Below are 16,519 nucleotides of genomic sequence, written 5' to 3' on the forward strand. Positions count from 1 at the left end.
AACACAAACAATGAAGCTCTCTGGGTGGTTGGATTCGTTTTATTTCTAAAGGCACCAGGGGATGTTCTCCTTCCCTCCCCCGGCGGCACGTCCATGCAGACCACCAACGGAAGTATAAATCATTTTCGGCTACGATGACGGCATGTGGTTGAAATACTGTATGTATGGAACGACAACGACTTGACGGTTTTGAGGAATTTTTTCACAAGATATTTTAGTTGAATAATGTCAAAAGAAAACTTTGCTGTAGATCCCTTAAAAGTTGAAAACATAAAATAAAAATCTAGAAATTTTGGAATCATGTTATACAGAGAATCATGTTATACACTTATTAAATTTCTTCCAACCATCTGTCCCATAAATAACATTGCCCAGATTTGTAAAGTGGATATTAATTTATAAGAAAGAATGTTAAGAGAATTAACATTTCATTTGCGGACAATAGACGAATAAGGAAGTATGACGACAGCACCACAACAATTCAATATCATTCATTACGTAACTTGTCCATCAAAGCACTTTTCCACTGTTTTAACTACACAAAACACGGAACAAAGTATGTAATCTATTACCTTGTAACAGAACAAAACTTGGGGCAGAGTTCACATCACGAGCCTGGCTTCATCATAAAGTGAAGGGCCATATTGGACAGAAATAACAGCCGGATAGAAATGAATACAAAGCTACCTAGCCTATGTGTTTGTTCTGAGGCATCCATGTCATTGTTCAAACAGAATAAAGATTCGACTTACACGCTAAGTAACGCTTGGCTACAGCTCCGCTTTACAAAAGATATTCTTGAGTGTAGCGTTTAATGTAAGGAGTATTTCCATAAGCCAGATTTAAAACCAAACATTAGAGTTTCTTAATTTTTATCAACCACGCAAAATATTCATCAGTGATATAACAATACAGGAAAAAATTGCATCCTGACGGCAGTGATTTTAGAATACAACTCAGATGCAATAAAGACGATAACATTTGTCTATCCTCCTTTAGTACACGAGGTTGCACTGGCCCCGCTTTTCAAGCGTGACGAATCAGTCAAAAATATTTAGTGGAGAAACCCATAGTGACGTAACAAACAGTGTAAGTTGAAACCTAAGGTTAGGTTAGAAAAGGCAAAAAGACGGGCTCAGCCAAAGGCTTATTTTTAGGGTTTTTGAGGTAAAAGTTGAGAGTGAATACCTTCATGTTAGCTATAGGTCTCCAGGCTAGATGCGCCACTCTGCATAAAAGGAACTTTCAAAGTTGTTCCGCTTCGTTTTAAACCGGATATCTTGTGATGGTGAAAGGCCACGATGCATGCAAGTAACTGCCCAATCAAGCAGTTTAGCCTGTTGACATGCTAAATAGGCCTAGCTAAGCAAGATAGCCAGGGTACATGCAATAAGGCTACACATGGGCGTCATTTCGCTTTTTATTGTAAAGTAGGGTAGAAGCTAAATCAAAGGCCAGCCAATAGCCATTGTATACCAGTAAGCATGCGCTCGTGTTACACAAGTTGGAAGCTTGGAAGGAACAAAAAATGTCTTTAGGCCAGGCTTAACTCATGTGTTAATTGTGTGTCTAGCTGTCTGCTACATTAGCCGTTGTTATCTATTGTTATAAAGTATACTTTGGCGCTGCCTGTTCTTCTTGTACGGTAAATTTTTGACTAGTTAAAGTCTAAACTTTCTAAAATTTAGCTAAAGTTTCCGTAGCACTGTACAGTTTTTACATAGCCCGAAGATTGTGCTGCGTTTAGTACAAGACAACATTGTTCTGTTACGCAAAACTAATTATCTATTGCGTCACAATAGGTTTTATTACTATTGATTGTTTCATGCGTTTGTCGTATTATTTGGCACTAATTGGATCACAAATCCGAGTGAAATTAATAATTAATATAGATCCTAACATCGGCGAGCTGTGCTGCCAGCCATGCAGGCAAAAGGTATCATTGGGAAAATGGCAAAGAAATATTACAAGCTTTAGGCGTAAGACTTTTCATGCTTCGTTGCTTCTCTTTGTTCGGAGAAGCGCACAAGTTATTCGCGTCATGCTCGGTTTGTGCGTCGCTTTATTTCGTCACTATTTGGAGGAACGAAAAGTAAAATGTTAACCATTTGGTCTATGGCGGGATGAAATAATAAATTCGCGAACGAAGAACGAGCCGAGCCGAACGATGTACAGCATTGAAGCAATTTTCAATCATCAGTTGCGTGAACACACCACCTGCTCGTTTGCTTAATTTCCCTTTTTCAACTTGTGTTTTATGGGTTTAACTAATTATAGGTTTAGTTGCCGTGCTAGTTGTTACCAGCAAATATCAACGTTATTTCTCTTGAGCACGTTTTAAGCCTTTTCGGCTTCATCACTTTTTCCCGTTCATTGACGCGTGTTAGTAACAACTGGCTTGATTTTTCGTCCCCGCCGCGCTTTTGACGAAAAATAATTGAATAAATTAGGTTGAGAGTTGTTTTTCTTCATGTACACCTGAACAGTATTTCACAGCTATAGAAAAGGCTGAGACGAAAGCGTGGCGGTGAGGGTGCTTACATTTAGCTTACAGGTCGCCGCTTCCTGTTCGTTGTTATTGCGGAAGTTACGTAGTTTTGTTTCGCTTTACTGAGTTATATTGACCAAGTTAGTTTTACAGACTACTGTTGTGCAAATTAATGATTACTTTTTGAAGCGCCGGATAGTTACTATACACTAAGTGTCTGTGGAGTGTTATTATGAACAATTCGAGCGCTAGCCTGGACAGTAAATTAGTTGCTGAGCTAGTTCAAGTTTGTTGCATCGAAATCCGAGAAGACCATGCTGTGCCATGCTATAAAAGAACCGCTTCTGATTGGATGGTTCCCATCACCATGCTACAAACGGTAAGCTGATTTGGTCACTTGTTTTGATGGAGTTGTTTCAGGTCCACTCATCCGCTCATGGCAGTCGGTGTCTTGGATTTGCGTGAGAGTTTGCCCGATGACAGTGAAAATCTTCTAACGACAAACAAGGCTAATTTCGTTGATTTTTAATTGAAATCGAAAATTGATTATCCTATTAATTTCAGCTATAGCTACGATTGCAATGTAACTGCATAAAAGATTGCGCATGTGAAAATAAGTGAAGAAAACTTAGGCATAGTTTGGCTTCAGTAAACACAAATGATATATTTCGAAAAACATTAGACCAATTTGAAAGAAATTAGGTTTGTTTTTCATGAAAAATTTGCGCTTTTGTCGTTTGAAGCATCGCAGAAATCTGAGTTAATGGGAGGTAATTTTAAGATTATCATTGGGCGAGTTCACGTTTGATGACCGTCTCATACTATTATTGCCCATGCACAGATTTATTCAATCTACTTGTGTTTTCATTTAAGTCCTAATGGAATAAAAAAATAGTGAAAATGGTTTCCCTTTTCTCCCGTTCCAGGTTCATTTTCCAGATTGCAAGTTGAGTGAGTTGGAAAAAATTGTCCAAAATGAAACCGGTTGCCTGGTTAAAATGAACAACATTGAAATAAAGATGATGAAGAACTGGCTGAGACGAGAATTCGAGCCAACAACCAACCCATTTCCCCACTTGACAAAATCAGAAGTGTCTTGTCCCTTGAAGCTAGTGAAGGTGATTAAATTAGCCCTAAAGGTATTTCATGCGATGTTGCAATACTAAGCTGGGAAGTCGAAAAGGCACACACATTTCGTGCGTTTAAGCACGGAGTACTGTACTGTACTTGTATTGACTCAAGGCCTGAGCGTACATAAGACTGTTTGCGCAATCTAACAGTCAATGTGCCACCCTGTAAGCCTCTCTGACGTCATTTTATCATTTAATACTACATTGATTCACCTGCGCTATGAAACCAAGATTTGTGTGCGTAGATACGTCGGCTGCTATTTTAACGAGACTTTAGTGGTGTCTTGTTTATGGCAAATACGTTCACTTTGAATTGATTATATTTAATAAAAATATATTTAAATTACTTTTGTATGATCATAACTTATGTAACTAAATTGCTCTAGTTCTAAATATAGCTTTTGCATAAAGTATTCATTGATTGGTTGTTGTTTGATCTATGCAGTAGTTATTTATGAAGTCATAAATATCTTTCTTGCCAGGACAATTACAGCAAGTTTTTGAAAGTTGTGGTGGGTGCAATGAAAATTCAAAGAAAGGTTGAACAGAAATTGGTTGTGAAAAAGAAGAGCAAAATTAAAACTACTTCGAAACGTAAGAAACGAATTGCCGGTAATTCCTTGCCTGAAATTACTAACAAAAAGGACGCAAAAGAAAATCAGAATAACGAAAAAACCGATCCTTGCGTTCCAAGTAAAAATAATGCCAATGTCGGCACTAATACTGCAGAGAAGAAAAAGCCGTTACCTAGTGATGCAAAACCGGTCGGAAACTGCGACGAGAATGTCAAAGTTCATGTCAATAAAAAGCCTGATCAGAAAGTTTGGAAGAAGGTGGCCACCAATAATGGGACCCAATGTTCTGTTGACAATTTGCCAAACTCTGGCGGTGCAGCTTCCAAAAGGACAAAAGCGTTAGAAGATATTTCTGGAACAAGACAAACTCCAAAAATGAATTTAGTTTCAAACCATGCGATCAGCAACGGACCCTGTGATACGTCCAACAAGGGCAAAAATCCCAAAATAACGTCGTCTTCGAATTGTGTTGATTCTCAATCGGCAAAGAAATTCGAAGAAACGGATAAAGCTAAAGAAAAGAATTTGCAAAACGGAACTTATTTCGTGCCGGCGGAACCTCTTTACTACATTAACTGGCCACCTGTTAACTACGTATGGCCCAGTCCTATATACAACTCTGTAATCCCGGTCGATGTTGGCTACCAGATGGTTCCAACGGTCAACAGCAATGACGTCTCAAGCACCAGAGCTGTAAATGGTAGGACGGGGTCAAGGTTGTTGGACGGGAAGGAATCTTGTTTAAAAGACGTTGTGAAAACAGAAAGGTCTTCATCTTTATCCCCTGCAAGGATGACTTCTTCAAGGGTCAATAGCGATATTGGACAGAATACGAAGCATTCTTCCACTTCATCCAGTAAGATAAGAGCAAAGATTGACATTAAAAAGTTTGCAACCAAGGCAAAGGAACCTCGCCGGCCAACTCCTGATTCGAGGAATGATGATAGTGACGTCACTCAGGATTCAGAGCGTGAAAAGAAGAGTCCTGAAAAGCGCCAGACCAGCACGTTTTACAACAGAAACCTCCGTCAAATCAGTTCCCACGAAGATTTTGAGCGTAGACCTGCCCCTCGTTATCCTACTTATGATGACGTGGAGTTCCCGAGAAGGAACAAACGACGTTTGACCCCTTCCCCGGTTATGGAAAAATATTTTCCCAGCCATCACTCTCCAGACCCCAACTGTGGCGATTCTTCTCCGCCTGGACGGTGGAACTATGAGCAGGAGGAGTTTGACAGAGAAGGCCGTTTTACTTCAAGAGGTAACGCTCCTCCCCGTTCCAGAGAATTCCCTGATGCAAGAAGAGTAGCTTATCATCAGCAACGTCAACATGTTGGCATGCACCAGAGAAGACGAAACAATGAATTCACGGAAGATTTTCACGACGACCCTGAACGTGGCTTTGACGGAGACGACACAATTCGCGACTATGACCATTTCCGGCCAGTACGTCAGAGAATCTCAAATAGCAGTGGTTTTGAAAACGGAAGTAGACCTCACCCAGCACATCCCCAAGATAACAATGCGCCCGCATTTAACAGGCAACGGTTTGACAACAGAGCCAGGCATGGTTCTCCATTTTCTCGCAAAACTGGTTTGACAAATACAAATCGATCCAGGGATAGTTTGCCTCAAAAAAGACGATTTCCAACAAACAGAGACAACAACCTACATCGTCCAGTTGGCGTTGGAACGGCCTCTTCCCCTGAAAAAACTGAAGTAGAAAAGGTTCAAAAGAAAGAAGAGCCAAAGCTAGCAGGCCACAAAGAAATTATTCGACGAACTCAGACGAAGCATTCCACTGGAAATCTTGTGAAGAATAAGCAACCAGAGTCTGATGCTAACCACAGTCAACCTGAAATCGGCGACTCAACCAAACCAACGCGACCTGCTGGGTTAATAAAAAGAGCAGTTGAAAAAAATTTGAATTGTTCCACGTCTTACGTCTCTTCGTCCCTGTCCAGTGCCAAATCTGTTGTGGTTAGGAGGAAAGTCTCGCTCAAGAAACGTCTTCCTAGTCAGCAAACCATGCAGACGAGATTACAAAGGTTTTCCAAGTCCGGAAAAGCAAATGTTGGAAACTGCAAGAAAACACCGATAAAGAAAATTAACAAATCTGAGGTTCTTGCTAACGGCGTTAAAATTGGCCCCGTTGCGATAAAGAAAAAACAGAGTAGGCCTGAACCTTGCAACTTTACAGATAACTCTGCCAGCAAATCGTCTACAGAACTTCGCTCTAAAGATAACTTAAAAGAAAATTTAAAAAGTCAGGTCAACCAAGCAGAGAACCAGAAATCCATTTTAAAGTCGAGTTCTGGGATGACAGATCCGCATTTGGGTTCACACCGCTCTGACTTTTTTGCAATGAACAATGATACTGAAGACAAAGCATCACAGAATGTTGCCTTAGATTGGCCTTTTATTACGTCATCAGTTTCGTGGGACTGCGGTGTGTTTGACGAATTTCATGTCAGTTTGTCAGGCCAAGAGCAAGTTGACAGTCAATTAAAAGAAAAAGAGTTGGTCAACGAAGACCACGTTATTGCCGCAACTTTAGTAGAAAACGCCACACGCGATGGTGATTATGACGTTGATAAGCGCACGGCACAAAGCCCTGACAATAGTGTTGAAAGAATCGATTCCGATAAAGTCGAAACAGGACAGGAAATAGAACCTGCAAAATCGTCAGAGGAAAATGATGGCAACCAACCAAAGCAATGGAAAAAGATCATGCTGGAAAAAGCCAAACTGGATTCGAATTTCACTTCAAAATCGCCCGATCTCTTCATAGATCCTGCAAGCAAGAAAATTATCGACACTATGACTTTACTTCCCGAAGGATCCCCTGATCTTGATGGTACTGAGGACATTAGCGGTTTCCACCACGACACCATTGCAGATGAAAGCGACCAGAGCGATCCTTCCTTGCCAGGACCAAGTCAAAGTTTCCCCGAGATCGAAAATTCTGATGCTGAATTCGATGAAATAGAGACCAAAGCTCCTTCTTCCAATGTAGATGCGTCGTTATTTGAGAACACTGATTTGATACACGCATGTGACAATAGTATATGTGATGTTGGTAACACCACAGATGATACCAGCGCCCAGAAACAGATTCAAAGTGAGAAAACATCATCATCGTCTGATGTTTTGCCGACTAACGATGCGGAGGATTCAAATCATCAGCCGGCCTCCGAGGAGCTGTTTAGAGAAATGAAAAAACGAAGATGTAAAATTTATCTCAATCAGCTTCCTCAAAAATTAGAGGAACAAATCCGATTTCTTCAAATTTCTCATCCAAGTCGAAACAATACCGAACCAAAGACACAAGGTTCTAATGAAGAAACTTTCTTTAAAAATAATTTCATATCGGGGCAAGGTGAAAGCTCAAAGTTATTTCAAGAAAATCTGAACCGTGAAGTTCGTCGGGACAGTGGCAGGAAGAACACCGCTAGAAAATCCATTTTTCAGCGCAAGGAAGTCTCAAAGCAACTAACCGCAACTCTGGGTCTATCTGTTGGTGAACCTCTTTCCAAAAATGATAAATCAGATCGGACTAATTCGGCTTCTATCGCTTCTCGTTTGCTGCGAAGAAAGCGCCACCTTCCGACCTTCAATGATAAGAAGTCAGAGTGGAATAATCCAAACAACAGTGACCGAGATTTAGCAAAAAAATTAAAAACATCGCCAGTATCTGCAACTTCCGATCAACCCGATTTATTGTTTCCCGAAAATGCCATACTACAGACAACGATAGAGAAGCCAGACAACCTTCAGACAGCAGATAACATCAAAGAAACTGACTTGACTTGCGTCCAGCTAAATGATCTGAACGATAGCGAAATAGAATCCCGTTTAGATGTGGGGAACGAGGAACTAAAAGTACCAGACACACCTGACCAAGTTTCGTCGATGAACCAAACGTCAACCCTTTACGATGTGGTCTTCGACGTCTCGGAAAATACCACCGTTGAGAATTTGAATGAAAATAACAACAAACCTGTGGCTGTAACTTCGAAGGTAGTTGTTTCAGCATTTGTTTTGATATACTTTACGCTTATTTTTAATTTTTCACATTTAACCATAAGTTAAGTGGAATAATAACGCATATAAGATGTTGAGATAAGATTTACTGCACCAATTCCCGATGAAGAATTTGTAGCAAAAGGCAATCGCTAATTAATTGTTCTGAAAGATACCCAAAATAAAATTAAAATTGTTTTGATTAAACTTTGGCCTTCTTTTTAACCATAAAGTTAATACGTCGTTTTGATATTGCATTTTAAAGTAGTTACAAAATAAATTTTTATAAAAAGCAATCTTTAATTATTATCAATTCACACACTTTTGTCGCAATTTGCAATCATTCATTCAAATGCTTTGGCGTTCCTATTGCCACATATTTCTATAAATTTAACCAACAAATAACATTTATAACCAATTCGCACTTTTTCAGATTAATGCCACTGGAAAAATAAGTGGCGACGAACAGATGAGCACGCTGGACTGTAATGTTAACGCCGAACCAAAAAAGATTCAACTCAAGAGGGCTAACTCCAATAGCAACAACAGCAATGACCTGAAGTTGGTCGATGATATCGCCAGCACCAAACCCACCACAGGTTTATTTCTTATTGTTAAAGAAAATTAAGACGAAAATAATATAAAAATATTGATACAGTATATAATATACAATATATAACGTTGTTGTGACATAATCTGCGGTGCAGCTTTAAAGTTATTATTGCCACGTAAATGTTTAAAACAAGATATTTTTAACTTCAAATAATTAATTGACTGATGTTTTCTCCTTGCAAATTATCTTTTTATAACCTGAAAATTCAGATGAATTTCAATATTTTCAAGGGTTGGATATAAACTTTATTTTTTATTGTGTACAATTTTGTTTCTTTTCGTACCATGGTGAATGTTTTTAAAGTGATAATTTCAGAATGGTTCTACACAAGTAATTTCAAGAAATCTTTCCGCTTCACACACATATTATAAACAGATTACCCTGTAACTTGCTTAAGTATCCGCATAATCACTCTATTTTATGTTCACTTGAACCGCGTTAACTTAACTATGCTTAAATCGAAATTGCTGGTAACCTAAACTACTAAACCGGTCTCGAAAAATACTTTATTTAGTATACTTAAACAACTAACACTCATCAACTCGAAGTTTCTTTTAACACAAAATGTTTTGTTTGCTCTGGGCTGTGAATGTCACTTATTATTTTAAAATGTTACAAAAATCACTTGTCCTGTCATAAAGACTGTTGTCGTGTCGCGCAACTAAGCTCTCTGTGCTTAATTAGTGCAGCATCATTAACGTGAAAATAAAGAAGTGAACGCACCAAAATACACCCTGGTGTACTTCACAACCTCCCGAGATACTCCCCTAGGTGGAAAGATGGGCAAACATGAAAAATTTATATTTCTATATTTTTTGCAACTGCGAGAGTTCTGGGTTGAAATATGCATGAATATATTAACTATCTATGGAATAATTTATCGTACGATGAACCTACTTTAGAGCTTGAACTTGGTCTCGAAATAGTTTATTGGGTTCCTTCAACATGAAGTTCTTAACTTCAACGTCACTTCCACTGCATTTTTCCAATTAACGAGCTTCCACTGCATCTGTGACGTCATGCTAGCAATAGCTTGTAATAGTCTTGAACTGTATAAATCCATTGTTATTTTAAATGGTAACTTTCTATTTTACCAACTAACTCATCTACTGACAGAAACTTTTTGTTTATTTATGGATTCGTGCAACATTTGAGTCGGTAAATGTCGTCCAGTCTAACATGAGGGGCGAGCGCCAAGACGAGTTATCCTCATGCTAAAGAATAGTTGTCCAAAAGTGTACCAGATAAAAATGTTGTATATAATATTCAGCGATTAAGCAATGATGCACAAATGTATCGCTAACTTTCAACTTATTATAACACGATTGGCGACGATTACGAAGCCATGGTGTGAAATTAACACGCGTGACACTTAGTGTTTGATGTAGGTGTGGTTATAGGTGTAGGCTGGCTAATAGAATGAAACCACGCAGATAAGTGAGTAGTTGCAGGTGACGTTTGTTTTCAGCATAGAAATATCTCACAGTGCAACAAATGCATCTACTAGTGAAGCTTTCAGGTAATTACTGGACCGGGACAGCGTCAAAATCCAAGACTAAGAAGCTCATTAAGCTGTAGCTTAGCATCTGCATTGACTTGATCAACGCACGGTATAATTATTGCGCACTTTTGCCAATAAAATAAACCTGTTTTTTGTCGCCTATACGCGGAACGTTCAATTCATATTCGGTTAAACCACACGCGTCAGGCACATAATTTTCACATTGTGACGTCATAGCTGCTACAACTCGCAACATGATTAGCAAATAATTTGCAATGATGCAGTTATTGCAATAGTTGCTTAACCACCAAATGTTATTTACTGAAACAAATTTTGTCCCTTATATCAGGCAACTTTTCTTCGGTTTAATGTTAACTGGTCTTAGCTTTAAATTGATGAGCTCGTCTCGTATGTGCCAATGGCAAATAGGCTAATAGGTCCGGTTTCTTTTAATGTGGTTACTTTTGTTTTATTCCACATAGATTTTTCCAAAGACACAACTTTTGGCTGTAAGTCTGACGGAACTGGATATCCAGCAAGTTGTGAAGTTGATGCCAAAACTGCGTCCCCGAATGTTATTTCACAAATTCTGATCGATATTGCGGAAGAAAGTCATCACGAAACAAAATCATCAGTATCTGAAAAAATTAATCTTCCAACTTCAGTTAATCCTATTGCCACTGCATCTTGTGGCTCTGAAAAAAGAGGCCAGGTCACAACTGTTATCACTTCCGCTTCGTCCACTAACCGCGACTCTCATAACGATCCTTATCGAGTTTCAATCTCTGCTGACGTACCTATGACATCAAATGTTCCGAATTCCTTCATCGAAGCAAAGAAAATCTTAATGACGTCACGACACGACTTCCTCAAAACTTCCCAAGCCCACAACACTGCGACCAACTCCTCGGGTGAGTCCAACATCACCAACGTCATGAAAAAGTCGACACGATCGCAGCCATCACCACGATTGCAGGATACGGTTCCATTGTCGACTCAGCGTGTCTCTAGGGTCAGTTCCGGGCACGACAGCGGGAACAAATCCTCCTCAATCCCGCCTAAACCTCAGTCAAGTCCGATCCTTGAACCTACCTCCCACGGAATCATGGAGGTGGAGATGATGGCTCCATCCGAGCTCTTGCACATCCCCGGCAGCAACCCCGGGAGGAGCTTCTTTATGCGGAGACGGATCCCCTACGTCCAGGCCAGATCCATCACTTCTGGAGGTACTACGACATCTCACCAAACTGAAAGTGACGTTTCATCGAGTCAAAGTTCGATCGGGGTCAATCTTGCGCAATGTGAGGTCAACTTGGTGCGGATCCGAGACGTCGCGTTCATTCTTCGCACAAATTCCTCGGACGTCATAAAATGCGTTGAACGCCACAACCTGATGCGCCTTCCACAGAACAAGTTCGTCAAACATGTTTATGACGCCATATACAACCACTTATTGGAGGTCCCATCGGACGTCTTCCGCGCTTTCAAACCCTGGCTGCTTACGTCACCACTTGGACTTACCGACGTTGATGACTTGATAAAGTTGCAGGATGTCCTTAGAATACTCATACCGGTAGGTGTCTCACGTCTTCGACTCCAAAGGTAGCAACTGTAGCATGTTACAGTGCGCAGTAGGCGGCTTTTACAATGAGTGAGAGTTTGATAAGTATTTGCATATTAGATGGCGAAACGCATACTCAAGTATTACTTCCTTGTTATAGCTTTTCTCATCAATTTCATACGGATTTTTGATGACTTTGTTTCTTCTAAGACGCATCTTTTTGTTCAGGTTTTCTACGACGCCACATTTGGAATCGCGTCCAAGCATTTGAGGGAATATGTTTGCGTCAAAACCTATCAAACTACCAGTGACGTCAATGCACACGTCATCCAGGTAATTTACCTTCTACGCTTAACCTTATTATGCCCAACTGGGTTGCGTTTTAGTCACCAGCTTCAAATTGAGTAATTGCACCGCATTCATCAAAGGTAGAAACCCGAATACTTTGGCTTCTTCAAAGATTCAACTTGCCGCCAGGTGTTATAAAAACTATTTTTGCAAATAGCCAAACTCCACATTCAATGCACTGTGGAGAAAAAACACTAGAAGAGTCGAGAAAGCGAAACATAGCAACAGGACGGCCACGTTTAATTGCATCGTCGGCTTCGTGCTCGCTCGCGATCTTAGAACAAAATGCGTCGTTTCGCTTTTATCATTGTCAGTTGCTCGTTTGATCAGTTATATCTGTGACGTCAACAAGTATTGAATTACTTAGATCGCGAGGTCGATTGACCTATTTGAAAAGCGGCGATGACAAAAAAATTGTGAAATTCTACCCTGTAGAAGTCGATAAAACCGACGTTCGCACAATCTACTGCGAATAGAAATTTATCTTACATCAATTAACTAAATAGTCTGAAAGAATCTTGAAAAATATATCACTGGTTAGTCAATTGCACATGACAGGCAAAGAAAGACGACCCAGACTCCTAGACCTTTATTCACTTGAAATTTCCAAGAAAATCTTTTTCACTGAAAACTGAGCATTCGTAACGTCTTTGAGAAAAGCGTTGTTAAGGACTGGGTGGCTTCAACCTTCATGGCATCCGAATGGCAATGGCGCGAGCTTAATGCCACAATTAAGTAAGAAAGACGGTCGGGCGCACAATAAGTTGACGAAATAAGCGCACAAATACAATGAACAGAAAGGCCAGAGCGAAAGAAATTTTATTAGAAGTTCAGGTTGATGTTGTGCCTAAAGAATGCGTTAAACTATCAGCGAAATACGTCTTCAAACGGTCAATTAAAACCAATAAACTCATTTTGATGGAATGACGACTAACAACGGATGTTTTCCAAAGGAATGTGGCTATTTCGCTGATGCAACGTAACAATGTTTCATGTGGCAGAATACAGAATATCGTAAAGGTTTTGCAGATTTAAGAAAATAAAACTCTGTTGCTTCAGGTTCACGATTGTCGTCTTGTTCGACAACTTGGTTCTATTTGCAACATCGAGACTCAGCTCGCGGAACATCGAATGCGTGCGGTTTTAAAGCCTTAAAATAACAGATCGCGCCAGAATGGTCCACAGATATCTTAAAACAGTGATTAAAAGAATAGAAAGATAAAGATACGAAGCTTCAGTCATATGAGCCGACACGTGACTTCCTTGTTAACCTTTGACACATCGACCCCTATTCAATGCATTCTTTGGAAGAAAATGAAGTTATAACGACGGGCCGGCAATTTGTAAGCTCAAGACGATATTCAACTGCGGTGCGATCATGAGCTTAGTAACACGTGACATCTCGAGTAAATATCTTCTTATCTACGAATTGTGCAGGGCTGGAGATTACATCCTCGTCTATTGTCAGTATGTGCGCACAGTTTGTCTGCGGCCTCGGTATTTCATTGTTTTGTCAATTTATTGATTGATTATTTTATCAAATAAAACACGTGTTGTGAGTTGGGCGAGGATGAAAATAATATTTGTATTCAATTGTTTTTGTTAACTTTTACTTAGACGAATATTTTGTGGATTCAAAACACTGTCACCGCGATTTAGAGCAAAGCCTCGGTTCATTTTTTTCAGTTATTCTCTGATTCCTTCCTCTACAACCTCAAACTCATGGACGAAGATATTCAACTAAAATCGAACGTCACCGACGGATTATCCAAGCAAGGCGCTGATAAGCAGACCGCGATCGCCGCGAAAAAGCGGAAAACATTGCAAGAAAAAGCAAGCAGTGAGACGAAACAACGACTTAGCTCTGCTGATGGTTCCGCTCCAATGAATTCGTTTACCTGGCCGAACAACGTCACTTCCGCTCCCCCAGCCTGGGTCGATCTTCCCCCCCATTTACTTTCGAAATCTCCTTTAAACCTGGTAAGGCCCCCGACTGTCGTATATAAGGAGTGTGCTGTAACAACGTCATCAGCAAATTCCTCGACGCAAGTGGGCGCCTTCACCCCCCGAATTATACTGCCCCCGTCCAAACCAGCGTTTGCCGCGAGCACGTCTCTAACAAAGGAAACAATTCCAAAGCCGGAGTTGAAAGTGTTTGAGAAAAGCGGAATGTTCTCGAACCCACCGTCTTCGCGTCCAGAAAAAAGTGCGCTTATAAAGGTTTCTGCGAGTGACAAACCCATTCAAAAATTAACCCCATCATCTCATGCAATTTCGAAACACCGTTCTAAGCCCTCATGCGGAATAAGTAACCCACCGGCATCATTTCTTCCTACCATGGCCACTTCTATCGATCAAGCATCGTTGCCTTCTACGCTAATGTCAGCTGGCGCCAATGCCACGTCACGTGTTTCCCAAGAAAACGAGTTGAAGGAGACAGATGACGAAAAAGAAAGCTTAAAAAGAGTTCAATCAAATCAGGTTGGGGTTATCCCCTCCAAGAAACCTTCCATCATCACAGTGGTAAGCACGATGTGTCTTTAGGGAAGTCTGGGACTTAATTTTTGGTCACTGATGAGTGATGACACAAGTCATTCCAAGATTAGTTAAACTCAGTTTTTGATCGGGAGAAAGAAAAATAAGAATATAATATTATTATATAAAATTTTATAAGAAAAATAATTTTGCAAAAGTTGAGATATTTGAGTGCTGCCTTTGTCCCCACACTTCGATGAAATTTTACTCGTGTACGGCTTAACCTGACCCGGTTCTCTTGCAGCGTTTTCCCACACCACCTGCTGACGACGTGAAATCAGAACCACGTCATGATGACGTCACTTCCTACCCGACTGCATACGGCCGTAATGAAATGGACCCTAGCGTGGACACCAAAGAGTTTCAAGAAACATTCGATGACGTTGACCTGAAAGTCGATGACGTATTTTCGCTTGCTGGAAAGGAAGGAAGTCTTAAGACGTCAGAGTTTTTTGATGACGTACTAAATAGATCGACAGATGACGTGGAAGACGATGACGAGCCAGGTTTGTGAGTCGTTTATTATGATGTCATCACACGACAAAAATAGTATTTCCAATGCGTGTTTGGCGAGTGCAGGCACAAAGGACCAGCTGAAATAAAACTCCCCACTAAATCCCGGTCCCGAGGACGAAGTAAATCCTTTCTTGCTCGTTATGGAACCTGGCCCGTAGCTAGTTTGAGCCACCACAGGGCGTTATGGGTGTTTGGACAGGCCAAGCCGATGTTACTACAAATGTTCGAGTCTTAAACGATGCCAGACTCATATTCTCCAGGAGAGCGGTCGATTTATTTTTAGTAGTGGCCAAGTTCCCTGGGTTGGCGCACTGTAGAATGTAACCTGATACAACATTTTGGATTGAAGGAAAGGATCAGTTTCGCCGTGCTGCCAACGCTTTACCGCGGTGAATAATTAATTAATCGAACCGATCTTGTTGTTTTAGATTCGTCAAGCATCGCGGGACGACTCCGACAACTGACGAAGCCACTAGGCAAGTTTGTCTGTGACGTGCATTTTAGTATTATTCGGTTTTTATAAGATCGTCGAAGCGTTTGAGGTTGCTCCTTCCCATGTCTCAACCGAAGTCATTTTAAACAAGGGCTTCCTACTTAAACTTCTGATATTTTTAGGAGTGACCTTACCTGACCCCGGACAGCCCTCAACGGTTGATGACGTCATTGATACTGTTGTTAAAACTTGCCGTATGGGGTCGCGCAAAAAGGGTGAGCGATAGGTTCTGACGTCGTAGTTTAATGTTTTGGCGAAAAAGTTGTTGCCGCCATTAAATTTGCGGAAGCGACGGATTATATAAGATTTCTATTTAATAGTCCTGAGAAGGGGGAGGACTTTTTCAAACGATGTTCTGACCAAACTCCGGACCCGTCTCAACCAGGATAAGTTGTTGGTCGCAAAAAAGCTGAAGTGAAAATGTTTGATCCCAACCGACCAGCAATAAACATTTTTACTCCGATCCTTCTATTTGTTTTGGGTTCATCTTTAAGTGTAATTACTGTATGTTTATGATTTTATCAGGTGTTTGGTGTCTTTTGTTGTTCCTAATTCTTTATTATGTGTAAATTTTGTTTTGCCAATTTTGCTGTTGCATTGCTTTGACATTTTCGTTTGTTTATTTTTCTGTTTTTTTTTTGTTTGTATTAAACTTGATAAATTTGTGCCTAAACAACTCACGTGACTCGCCAAAATGGCTTCGATTCTGTATAAAACTTGATTGTTGCAAAATAAA

The 16,519-nt window shown here is 40.3% G+C and overlaps 1 protein-coding gene across 1 annotated transcript; it reads left to right on the forward strand.

Annotated features, from left to right (window-relative positions):
• Nucleotides 1–2,163: 2,163 nt before the first annotated feature.
• LOC143450661 (uncharacterized) lies at nt 2,164–16,488 on the forward strand. Its single transcript, XM_076951296.1, has 11 exons — nt 2,164–2,867; nt 3,415–3,606; nt 4,101–8,213; nt 8,650–8,815; nt 10,813–11,903; nt 12,120–12,224; nt 13,926–14,762; nt 15,019–15,280; nt 15,719–15,766; nt 15,906–15,998; nt 16,104–16,488. The coding sequence occupies exons 1-11, from the start codon at nt 2,721–2,723 to the stop codon at nt 16,199–16,201; spliced, it is 7,152 nt and encodes a 2,383-aa protein (XP_076807411.1). The 5' UTR covers nt 2,164–2,720; the 3' UTR covers nt 16,202–16,488.
• Nucleotides 16,489–16,519: the final 31 nt, after the last annotated feature.

The sequence above is a fragment of the Clavelina lepadiformis genome, chromosome 3, assembly GCF_947623445.1.
Source record: "Clavelina lepadiformis chromosome 3, kaClaLepa1.1, whole genome shotgun sequence".
Lineage (NCBI taxonomy): Eukaryota > Metazoa > Chordata > Ascidiacea > Aplousobranchia > Clavelinidae > Clavelina > Clavelina lepadiformis.

What these genes read in the sequence shown, in the direction of transcription:
- LOC143450661 (XM_076951296.1), top strand. Translation starts at nt 2,721, where the DNA reads ATGAACAATTCGAGCGCTAGCCTGGACAGTAAATTAGTTGCTGAGCTA. An exon ending in CAGCACCAAACCCACCACAG is followed by an intron (nt 8,816 to 10,812) that starts GTTTATTTCTTA and finishes TATTCCACATAG; the next exon opens with ATTTTTCCAAAGACACAACT. An exon ending in TCCTTAGAATACTCATACCG is followed by an intron (nt 11,904 to 12,119) that starts GTAGGTGTCTCA and finishes CTTTTTGTTCAG; the next exon opens with GTTTTCTACGACGCCACATT.